Source organism: Botrytis fragariae (genome assembly GCF_013461495.1).
Source record: "Botrytis fragariae strain BVB16 chromosome Unknown tig00000000, whole genome shotgun sequence".
Lineage (NCBI taxonomy): Eukaryota > Fungi > Ascomycota > Leotiomycetes > Helotiales > Sclerotiniaceae > Botrytis > Botrytis fragariae.
This window is the reverse complement of record NW_023500986.1, coordinates 1,922,621-1,934,036: the sequence shown is the minus strand read 5'-3', so window position 1 is coordinate 1,934,036 and position 11,416 is coordinate 1,922,621. Positions and strand designations below refer to the sequence as shown.

At 44.5% G+C, this 11,416-nt stretch overlaps 5 protein-coding genes across 5 annotated transcripts; 3 read left to right on the top strand and 2 right to left on the bottom strand.

The window, feature by feature from the left end:
- Nucleotides 1-1,355: 1,355 nt before the first annotated feature.
- Bfra_006815 (uncharacterized protein) lies at nt 1,356-2,614 on the top strand (the record flags this gene model as incomplete). Its single annotated transcript, XM_037337186.1, has 3 exons — nt 1,356-2,133; nt 2,175-2,444; nt 2,505-2,614. The coding sequence occupies 3 exons, from the start codon at nt 1,356-1,358 to the stop codon at nt 2,612-2,614; spliced, it is 1,158 nt and encodes a 385-aa protein (XP_037198552.1).
- Nucleotides 2,615-5,347: 2,733 nt separating this feature from the next.
- Nucleotides 5,348-6,392, bottom strand: Bfra_006814 (putative mitochondrial 37s ribosomal protein mrps9 protein; the record flags this gene model as incomplete). Its single annotated transcript, XM_037337185.1, has 2 exons — nt 5,348-5,439; nt 5,528-6,392. 2 exons carry the CDS (start codon nt 6,390-6,392, stop codon nt 5,348-5,350), a joined length of 957 nt encoding a protein of 318 aa, XP_037198551.1.
- A 114-nt stretch (nt 6,393-6,506) lies between these two features.
- Bfra_006813 (putative elongation factor 1 gamma domain-containing protein) lies at nt 6,507-8,181 on the top strand (the record flags this gene model as incomplete). Its single annotated transcript, XM_037337184.1, has 3 exons — nt 6,507-6,654; nt 6,743-6,932; nt 7,154-8,181. Exons 1-3 carry the CDS (start codon nt 6,625-6,627, stop codon nt 8,179-8,181), a joined length of 1,248 nt encoding a protein of 415 aa, XP_037198550.1. The 5' UTR covers nt 6,507-6,624.
- Nucleotides 8,182-8,601: 420 nt separating this feature from the next.
- Nucleotides 8,602-9,879, bottom strand: Bfra_006812 (putative phosphoprotein phosphatase protein; the record flags this gene model as incomplete). The annotated part of the gene is made up of 1 exon (XM_037337183.1): nt 8,602-9,879. The coding sequence occupies one exon, from the start codon at nt 9,877-9,879 to the stop codon at nt 8,602-8,604; it is 1,278 nt and encodes a 425-aa protein (XP_037198549.1).
- A 198-nt stretch (nt 9,880-10,077) lies between these two features.
- Bfra_006811 (putative rrna processing protein) lies at nt 10,078-11,031 on the top strand (the record flags this gene model as incomplete). The annotated part of the gene is made up of 2 exons (XM_037337182.1): nt 10,078-10,260; nt 10,309-11,031. The coding sequence occupies 2 exons, from the start codon at nt 10,078-10,080 to the stop codon at nt 11,029-11,031; spliced, it is 906 nt and encodes a 301-aa protein (XP_037198548.1).
- Between the last annotated feature and the right edge of the window lie 385 nt (nt 11,032-11,416).

The following is an 11,416-nucleotide window of genomic DNA, read 5'->3' as shown; positions in this document are numbered from 1 at the left end:
AGCATGTCGCCATATTGACATTACTACTCCCCTTCAACCACATCAATCTTTACAACTCTGTTTCGGCCTCATTTTACTCAAATCCGAAAATCCGAAAATCTCGGAAACGATTCATGTCAGGTGCATGATCAGTGGCCTCTCAAATCAAGCTATCAGTTTATGCAAAATCATTGGAAATATCACCTATTCCTATATTGTAGACGAAACTGTTCACAGACCATATCGACATTCACCACCTTCAAACATTTCCCCCCCAAAAGTAGAAAGAATACTTGATTGACTTTCATCAAGTCTTCATATTTGGATTCGGCCCGAAGGTATCTTCATATACACATACACATCGTCAAATCTTCGTCCTCTTCGGCCATTATCAGGTCCGCATTTGATAGATTCCTAGACAGTGACTTTGAAGATATATTTATATTATCAATCAACATACGTTCTTCCATCTTCCCTCGAGTCTTCTAGCGCTTCTAGAACTCGGAAGTGATAATTGAGGCGCTGTTGCACGTCTTGGATTATCCATGAACCTGGTTCCCCCTCCATCTCTCCCTCATAACGTCAGAATAACCTCAAAAGCAGCCCCTCCATAAAAATTACACGAAACCAACCAGCTAGCCACCAGCCAAAATCACGGCCAAGTTCCAATTCCAAAGGAAACTTTCAACGTTTGTCACAGGCCGGGACATATTTTCAATCTGATACCCTAGTGATATTGTGCCTTACAAGCTAGATCTCACAGGGGACTTGCTTGTATCAGAAGTCAAGGATAGTCCTAGGAGCCAGTGACGAGGTCTTTACCTTAGAAAGAAACTCAATCGACACCTTATTTCCGCAATATTTCTATTCTCTCGAGTAGTCGAAACCATCATTGATCATTCTAGCACGTACTCGGTCTTTCAGGGTGAACTTCATCTTATTGTCGACCAAGTGCTAGAGTCAGTCACGTCAACTTTCTCATCTCTTCCTATATCTCCCTCCAACACCCTCCGTTGCACCCAACAAAAAGTTTCCGACAACAATACAAGGCTTGCTCGGGTTGGAAGCAAAAATAAATCTCAAATTTTCTTTCTCAAACTGCCATATTTCAAAAGCGCCAGGTAACTAAACCCTCTTGATCTTTTGACTTGATGCACAGTGTTGACTGGGATATAGAGGCATCATATTTTAGTATCGAGGAATAAGAATATATAAAACGCGTCGAAATCGCGGCGAGAGGAACCTATTCAACCAACCATCAGGTCCGAATAATCAAGCTGGCCAACTTGCGCTCAACGCCATATTATTTGTGGGTGGCGCATCGATTGGATTAGTTGGCGGGAAGTAGTTTGTATAGTACCGAACAGGAGACGACAATGGACGACAATAACCGTCGACGAAGGCAAAATGAGCCGCCATATCCCCCTCAGGATCCGAGATATACACCAGATCAGAGCCAAGGCCGTGGAATCCCAAGTTCCATACCGGATAGGTATCGTCCAGGAGGGACAGGGTCGCCATCAATGAGCCGTGGAGTTGGGCAAGCCCCAGCATATTCGTATGGTGGCTACGAGCCAACCTCGAATTTTTCGACAGGAATTCCTCCAAATCCTATGCAATACCCCTCCAATTATCCTTCGGATCAAAGACAACAGCAAGGCTTCTCAGATTACAATACTGGGTTGATGTACCCCAATAACGTCACACAACAAACTCCACAAAATAATATTTATGATGGTTCGCAATTTCAGGGACGGCAACCTGCATCAATGCAAATGATACCCGATGTGGCTGCCCCTTTCATCCAAAATGACCCAACAAGTACTCCGGCAACTCAAAATTATGCTTCCTCGAACTCGTCCACCCCTTATCAACAACACCAGCAAAGCCCAGGAGACCGCACCACGTTGATCCAACAATCATATTCTGGATCCGTAGGACTAGGCGCAATGGCTCAAGCACCTGGAACGGCCGATGGTATGGAAGCCGGAAACCTGCAGCCCCAAAATCCACATGTGATGGAAGAAGCTTATTCGACTTACCAGACTGCTCTCAAGCAGATCTTCAAAAATATTATTGATCTTCGTCTTGCAGAAGCAGGCTCTTCTTTGCTTGAAGTTTCTGAGTGGCTACTAGGACACGTAACAGAGTTGGGTGAGTTAATATTTCCTCTGTTCAATCTCATCCACTAATAGTTTCTGATGAAGGCCTCACTATAGACGAAGCTGCGCTTCATGCCGATCGCATTCAACTATGGAACGAATTTAACGCGGCATGGTTAAGCATTTTCACCAGACAACACGACTTTCTTGAATCCGGTCAGCGAAAACAGGAACAGCAAACGCTCATGTCCTTGGATTTTATTAACAAAATGGGAACCAACTTAACGCGACTGTGCGATTCGGTCGAGAAATATGGTTTGGTGGATTATCAATATGGAGTTGGAGAGTCGCAAATTGTTGATAGTAAGTCTAAAACAACGTCAGAGTTCGTAATAATCGTTAATGTTTCTAACAATACCTTAGTTCTTTTGAGCTGCCAAAAACTCCAAGAAGAACTCGAAGCATCCGGAGCATCTAGCGGAGGCGCATCTTCATCGATCGCAAACTCCAACGTCGGACGTGCGCCACCATGATAACATTATATCTTGTTTTACCACATTTCACTTCTGTTCTCTTCTACTTGGAAAAGTTTTGTTTTCATATACCACTGTAGAGCATAAACTTGCATCTTTTTTTCCTTGGCGTTTTTTTCTTTTTACAAATTCTTCGCCCTGTTTCATCGACATCAAGATTTGACTTTCTTCTTTTCCTACTAATCAGGATCACTTTTATGTGGTCCGTATACATGGGTGGGAACCTTGATTTTGTCTTCTTGATTTGACAATTTGGTGTTGGTGGTTCTCTGCATGCATGAGGTGAAGGGATTGGTCACTGGCGGACTATTTGCGGGTGGGCGGCATTCTGATTTTTCGATGAAGCTACGTTTCAATGTTTCTACGCGCAATGCTTCTTTTATTACGATGTTTGTATGATGAAAAGGAAAGGAAAGTGGGAATTCAGGTTCTGGTTCGCAAATTTTGGTTGGGAATACTTGGGAGGCTTATATGAATGATATGGATGTGTTTTAGCGTGTCTGTTTTATTTCATATTGTATTATTGTACGATGTGGTTTACTAGAGCTGCCGTTCAATGGTAGGGCTTCTAGGCTCGAATAGTTGGTTGGGAGTATGATTGATTGTATTTAAAGGGGGGCTACTAGGCTCACAATTAAGGGAATGCATGGGATTGGGATTGCAGATGGACTTCTAGGTCCGGAACTGAAGGAACGAATTATAGGCTGAGTGTATGAAATTTTTTAGGGCGATCGTATGAACGGATTGTATATCTATTAGGGTATTGAGAAAAGGAAGCCATATCTTCTAGGATATGAAGACAAGGATTTGCAATGAATCAGCATGCGTGTGGATACGCCGGAAGAGACGAGTGCCTGCCGGGGGGGAAGGGAGTGGGTTCATTGAAGCGAGATGGAGGTGGGGTTAGAGCAGGGCACCAATGAATTGTGGAAAGATAGTGTATATTTGTATTGTAAATAAATAATATCTTCCATAGGAAACCATTCTGCGAACGGGCGCAAGTTTTCCATTTATTATCATCTCGCGATGATGATTTTGTCTTGCAGGTTTTAGTCATCTTGTGACTTGGCAATTATCAGGTCGGACATAAGAATATGTGAATCTGCATCGAGATGTGTGTGGAAGATGGGAAGAAAGCCGGATCTAGATTCGTATCCAGATCTGGCAGAGAAATATCAAAATGTGATGTGACATGACATGGATACATGGATTGATGTGTAGCGGTGGCTGGGCTGCATTAAACATGCATTATGCGGGATGCATGCGGGAGGGTGTGGATGGAGGTGTAGTGTAGGATTCGGATAGACGGAGACGCGGGTATGCGGTCTAAGGTATGGATGATGGATGGTGAGGCTGTGGTGGACAGGGCTTTTTATGTAATGCAGTGTGGTGTGGTGTGATATATGTATGTATGTATGTATGTATGCGATAGATTTGTTTGAAGATTTTGGGATTTGGAATTTGGGATTTTGGGTGGAAAATCTGAGGATATGGATGGAGGTGAGGGGTGGGAGGGATTTTCAGAGTTTAGAGGTTGAGGATGATAAGGCGGTATTGATTTGAAGGAGGATGCTGTGGGTGAGAGTTTGATTGAGTTGAGTCAAGCTAGATTGGATTAGATGAGATGAGATGAGATTGGATTAAGTTGGGCTACAGTGAAGTGCGATTGAACGAACGAATTCGAGATGATGGATTATTATGTCTTTGGTGTCAATATCGATATCAATATTGATAATCTAGCATGCCATCGAAATTACATTACACTTAATCTTGGGATTAAGACGGGAAAGAAAGGGGACGTGGATAGAAAATCTTGGGTTGTATTGTGGCTGATTGTGGGTGTGGGTGGTGGGAGTGAGATGAAGTGAGGTGAGGTGAGGCTGGATGAGGCTGGATGGTGATCGACGGCATGGATGGTGATGGAGATGGGCTGAATTGCGAATGGGGGCGGGGGTGGATGAAGGAAGGAAGCGAGAAAGGGGGTAGGGCTGGGATTGTTTATTGGAGGGGTGGCGATACGATAGTAGTTGTATTATTATTAGTCTTGTTTTGTTTACCGGTGTCTGATGGCCATGCGATAATCGATTGCTAGCAATAGTTGGCTGCAGTAGGAATTGGATGGATGAGATGGGGTTATCAGATTTTTGGGAGGGGAGCAGATACTGTGTAGATGGATGGAGTACGGGATCAAAGAGGTGCAGATTGAAGTCAGTAGTGTGTAGTCAATAGTCAGCGTGGGGTTAACTGGGGTATATGTAGGGTGATAAATATAGATTTGTTTCGAATAGGAAGGTGAGTTTTGATTGGTAGGAAAGATTCTTGAGCTGTTGGGTGTATGCATGGGTTTTGAAAAAATGAAAATGTATGTAACGTATGTTTTGAGATTATTGCATTGGTATGAATAGATATGAAGGGTTGTTCGCTTTCGTATAATGGTCCTGGTACTATGGCTGCACTTGCTATTTTGAGGACTGAAGAATGTATGAAAAGTTGATGTTGTATCAGAGTGGTTTATGATTTTGTATGCTTACCCGTCGAGCTGACTTGCTCAAAATAGGGTCCACTGAAATGCCTGAAATGCCTGATGGAGTTGATGTTGGAAGTACGTATCTTCGAATATAATTGGGTATTTATTCAATTCTCATGTTTTTTACATGATGAGTCTCAAGCCCATAGACAAGCCATCGGAAACCCAAACACCATATGTATCGATACAATGAAATACATATACAACTATCTCTTGACCCAGGCAGGCATCTTTCTGGCCTTGACATGACCTGGCTTCTTTCTCTCCACTTTTCTTGGATCACGAGTCACACATCCGGCTGGAGAGATGTTAGTATCCTATCCTCAAGTACTGACTCGTCTCGATAAATAGGGAGAGGGCAATGTAATAAACTTTGAAAAACTTACCTCTTCGTAACGCAGGCTTCAAAGCCGGTTCGTGTGAAAGCAGAGCCTTCCCCACTGCCAACGTCAAAGCTTCTGCTTGCCCTGTAGTTCCACCTCCACTAACCAGGGCCCAAAGATTGTACTTATCAATCCGATCCGTAGCCTTCAAAGCCCAGATAGCACTTTCTCTGTCGTGATGTCTGCCAAAAGCCTCCGCGAGTGTTTTCCCATTAATAAGTACCTCCCCCGTACCCTCTACCAAGTAAGCTCTCGCCGTAGACGATTTCCTCCTTCCGACTCCCAATGCCCGTCCATATTGATCAATGGGTATAGGTTTTGCGACATTCTCGTGCGGGTTTACATCTCGTTTGTACCTGTCCATAGCCTCCTTCACATCTGGGGGCATCACTGATGGATGGATGTGATTTAGTCGATGTAGTGTCTCCACAATCTTATGATATTTTGATGACCGTACTCCCTCTCCAGTCTGATCTCTATATTCCATAAGAGACCTCCATGCCACACGCGGCGCCTCTCCTGGTTGCACAACAGGAAGTTTCGAGTATTTGAGTAGGAGATTTTGCAATTGGAGAAGATTGTCGGTATATGAAGGCTGGGCCGTGAAATATGATGGCGAGTATGGAACTAGACGCGCAAAGAATTTCGCCGATTCTTGCGATCCATTCTCCCCTCTTCCTCCCTCATCCGGAAAGTTTATTTCTGGAGCCGCAATGCTGTCTCGAAGTTGTGAAGTGGTTGTGAAGGATTTCGAGGGCGAGGAAAGTGGAATTCGGTTTCGGAGTAGTGATCTGGGGATGGTTGATTGGGTGGAAGAGGCACATCTAAGACCTTCCCTTAGGCTTGCAGGAAGCCATGAAGTCTTCATATTGAAGAGGGAACTAAGTTGTGGACCTTTAGTAGCGTTTACCCTTTAATCGACCTTCGTAAACTTTAGATTTCGATATCTCGATTTTCCCGCATCAGCTGATTTTGGCTCTAGGCCTGATGTGGACTAGCTTAATTGTGCCCCTCCTTCCACCACAAATTTTCGAGAAGATGCATCTCACGAAAACTTTCTTTCTCCTATCCAAATTAATCAACTTTGAATCAACGCAAAGATGGCTTTCGGAACTCTCTACACCTACCCAGTATGTATATGCATTCATTTAGTCTCTGCTATATTCTCTGCGAACGATTAGTTTTATGTAACTTCTGCTAATCCTATATCTTTTATAGGGCAACCCCCGCTCAACTGCCATTCGTGCAGTTGCAAAGGCCAACAACATCGAGCTCGACATCGTCGAGACAGAGCCAGCTAAGGGTGTCTCTGAGGATTACCTTAAGATCAACAAGCTCGGCAAAGTCCCAACTTTCGTTGGTGCTGACGGCTTCACCCTCCACGAGGCCATTGCCATCGCTATCTATGGTATGTTTACATCCCACTTCACCCCACTTTGTTTCGCTCAAATTTGCAACAACTTTACCTTCCACAAACTCTCCTGTGTAATGATGAAAAAAATGTCATACAGTTATCCCTGTCTTAATCATTCTATGTTGATCTTTATTAATTAGACTCTGAACACTATCTTTAAAATTTTATCTTGCATTTGCTTTATTATATGAGTCACCAGCTTACAAGATTTACAGTCACCTCCCAAAACGAGAAGACCACTCTCCTCGGTAAGACCAAGCAAGACTATGCTTCTATCTTGAAGTGGATGTCTTTCTTCAACTCTGAGGTCCTCACATCCCTCGGTGGTTGGTTCCGTCCTCTCATCGGCCGTGACCCATACAACAAGAAGAACGTCGATGACTCCATCAAGGCCACTGCCAAGTGCATCTCCGTCATTGAGGAGCACCTCTTGAACAACACCTACCTCGCTGGTGAGCGTATCACTCTTGCCGATTTGTTCGCTGCTGGTATCATCTCCCGCGGTTTCCAATTCTTCTTCGACAAGAAGTGGAGAGCTGAGAACCCAAACACTGCCCGTTGGTACGCTACCGTCTACAACCAGCCAATCTACTCCGCTGTTGTTGACCCTCTCGCTTTGATCGACGAGCCAACCCTCAAGAACCAAGCCCCAAAGAAGGCCGAGGCACCAAAGGCCGAGAAGCCAAAGAAGGAGGCTGCCAAGCCAAAGGCTAAGGAAGTCGAGGAGGAGGAAGAGGAGGCCCCAGCTGCACCAAAGCCAAAGCACCCTCTCGAGGCTTTGCCAAAGTCCACCATTCCTCTCGATGAGTGGAAGCGTCAATACTCCAACCAAGAGACCCCTGATGCCCTCAAGTGGTTCTGGGAGAACTACAACGCTGAGGAATACTCCTTGTGGGCTGTTGACTACAAGTACAATGATGAGCTTACTCAAGTCTTCATGACCTCCAACTTGATTGGTGGTTTCTTTGCTCGTCTTGAGGCTTCCCGTAAGTACATCTTCGGATGTGCTTCCGTCTACGGTACCGCCAACGACAGCATCATCAAGGGTGCCTTCGTCATCCGTGGTCAAGAGGCTCTCGCAGCTTTCGATGTCGCCCCTGACTTTGAGAGCTACGAGTTCACCAAGCTTGATGCCAGCAAGCCAGAGGACAGAGAGTTCGTCAACGAGCAATGGACCTGGGAGAAGCCACTTGTCGTTAACGGCAAGGAGTACCAATGGGCTGACGGAAAGGTCTTCAAGTAAATCATTACTTCAAGATGTTTCAATTTTCAAAATGATTTTAGCGCTGAATAGGGTTAACGTGTAATGAACAATCATGACGTTTGGGAAGATAAATGAATACGAATCAAATGGAGATCGTTATTGGTATTACTAGCTTAGCGTTTATGCAACAATGCAATCTGAGTTCACTACCATGCCACTATACATTGAATAACATCATGAACGCCATTTTATGCTGTGATGCCTTGTGTTATCCTGATGCCCCACCACCTATACATAAGCCCCAGAAGTATGTTTAAAAAGGGTATCATAAAGAAAGGAAAGTACCAAGTGATCTTGATGTCATGCAGTTTCTACCACCCAGTGTTAATGGTCACAATGTCATACTTGACTTGAGAGATAATGAGCTTACCAGCAGTAGAAAGCGGTTAATGGACAAAATTACCACTTCTCCGAATTTCCAAGCATCGGTTGATACTTCGAGGGTACAGTATCACCTGAGTATGAGGGCTGATACACCGGTTCAACTGGAGACGGAACTCTAGCAGGACCTAAAGCTTTAGGTGGATGGATGGGTAAATTCAAACCTGTAGCCTCACGAGGATCGGCCTTGGGTTGTGGCACAAATGGCGAATGACGAATCGCAGCGCTGACATTCTCATGCATGCTAAGGAAATTCAAGAAATCATGAACCTGTGGCAATACATCTCCGACTTCCTTATCATCGCCAAAGAATTCTGGAATCTCAATCAGATTGAAAGGTTCGCTACGGGCTTTCTCGCTGGAATCATCAATCAACACTGTATTTGTCTGATCCCATCTGCCACCATTTTGAGCATCGGGGTGCGAAGCTGCGATCTGGGGATCGTTCCAGAGTTTAGTGAGACGTTTGTAGCACTGTACGCGAGTATTGTAGTCCGTGGGACTGAGACCGAAGGTTTCGCGACCCCAGATGGCAATAATCTTTTGTCGAAGCTTGGGAGTGAGAATAGTTTTGCACATGGGGACCACATTCTGCGATCTGGCCGATGACCAGATTACAACGGAAAAGGTATCGATGCAATACTGTAGGAACTTCTCGGCGTGCGGACGGGCAGTAAATTTAGTAGGAGATTTGCGGTTGGGGCGGTAGAGAAGTGTGCCGTTTAGATCGATGACGACGAGGAGATGGCGGGCAAGAGGAGAGGGAACGGGTGTTTGGTCTGGCTTGGTATAGGACTTTTCTAGGTACTCGCTGGTAGGGTTTGGGACACCGCCTGAGGCCCTTGAAGGTTGTACTCTCGCATCTTTGGACATGGGAGCCATTTTCTCCTTTGATGATGACTTCGTTCGCCAGAGATGTTTAATAAATGAGGGGTAGAAGAATGCTTGGTCTTGTAGTGGATCTGGTTTGCGTGCAAAGTATGGTGATCGTAATAGCGGAGACAATGGTCTTGATATGTTTGTCGCGACGTTCTCGGAATCACTGTGATTCAGTAATGGAGTCTTTGTATCGCCAAATTTAAGGACTCTATCACTCTTATATTTGTCCCCAGATTTGAATGGTACTCCGGGATGTTTTCGATTCCTTTCAGCGAACCTTATTTTTGATGGTGTTTGCTCCGAATCGTTTTGTTCCCATTGATTTAATACATTGCTAGTTGAAGAGAATTTCCTCGCAGTGACGTATCTCAACTCTACTGCACTGAGTGTTGATGCAAAAGAACGTGCTAGGGACATCAGCTGGAAAGTTCACCTTCTGCTCGTAGATACAAGGCTGAAGATAAACTCGAAAAATCGATAACAGAAAGAATCGAAAGTAATCGGAATTTTGTTATTCCGTGACTCACCGCCTTGAGATTGTCAGAGATTGGCAAAAAATTCCCCATATCCATCAATCTTTAATAATTAAAATCTGAGTAGCTACGAGATTTGACGATGTTATCAACAAAGAGAAAAGCACTAGACACTGGTCTACAGAGGCGCGTGAGAGCAAGAAGAGAGGCTTCTGAAGAAATTGATGAATCTTCTTCAGATTCTGCTCCATCAGAAACTGGTAAAAATGACGTGGAGGAAGGAGGAAGTTCCAGCGACGGGGAAGTAGATGATGAGGATGATGAGGTTGGATTCATTAAAGCCAAATCTGAATCTTCAACTAATATTCTATAGGAATCATCTGAATCCGAAGAAGAAGCATCCAACGGTGCGGCCTCGATCTCTTTCGGCGCATTGGCTAAAGCACAAGCTACCATGTCCAAACCCAGTAAAAGGGACTCGAAAAATTTAAAGAAGAGTAATGGGGATGGATGGGAAGATAATGAAGCTACCGAACGCAAAGCCGGAAAGAAGGACCAACGAGACTTTACCCGCAGCAGCAAAAACGCACCTACTGAAATCTCCAGCAAGAAAGCCGTATCCCGTCGCCGAGAAGTCGTACCTGTCAAGAAAAGAGAGATTCGAGATCCACGATTTGAGCCAACGAATGGTCCGGTTGATATGCAAAAGATTGAAAAGAACTACGATTTCTTGGTTGATTATCGAGAGGATGAAATGAAGAAATTAAAGGAGACGATTAGGAAAACCAAGGATGAAGATGAGAAGGAGAAGTTGAAGAGAGAACTGTTGCGTATGGAGAGTAGAAAGAAGACGGATGCTAGGAAGAGGAAGGCTCGGGAGGTATTGGATAAGCATAGGAAGGAGGAGAAGGAATTGGTGAAGGAGGGAAAGACGCCATATTATTTGAAGAAGGCGGAACAAAAGAAGAGAGTTCTATTAGATACTTTCGGAGAGTTGAAGGGGAGACAATTGGATCGGGTCATCGAGAGGAGGAGAAAGAAGGTGGAGGGAAAAGAAAAGAAGAATATGCCGAGAGCAAGAAGAATGGTCGAGTAGGCAGGTTGGGGTCGAAGTTTATTTGCCAGTGGATGGTTACAAGAGGAATAATGAGATATACCCTTATTGTCAAATTATATTTCGTATGAGGACTTTCGGTAAGTGTATGTTTGCACTCAAACACTACCTCGGAATGCGAAGAATCGCTTCCGTACTGGAATACATGAGTGTTGCAGGCAGTAGGTACGACTGATGGTTAACAACGCCCAATTCGCCGAGATTTGTTTGAGCAATTGTATGCATCGCATTGGTCCCATCCATCCACATACCCACAGTTGAGGTTTGAGAATGAGAATCATATTCCCACTCCAGGGTTCTCGCGATCAGCACTTTTTATGTTTGCTTTTCCTTTATATGTCAACAATCTCTTTCTCCAACTCTACGT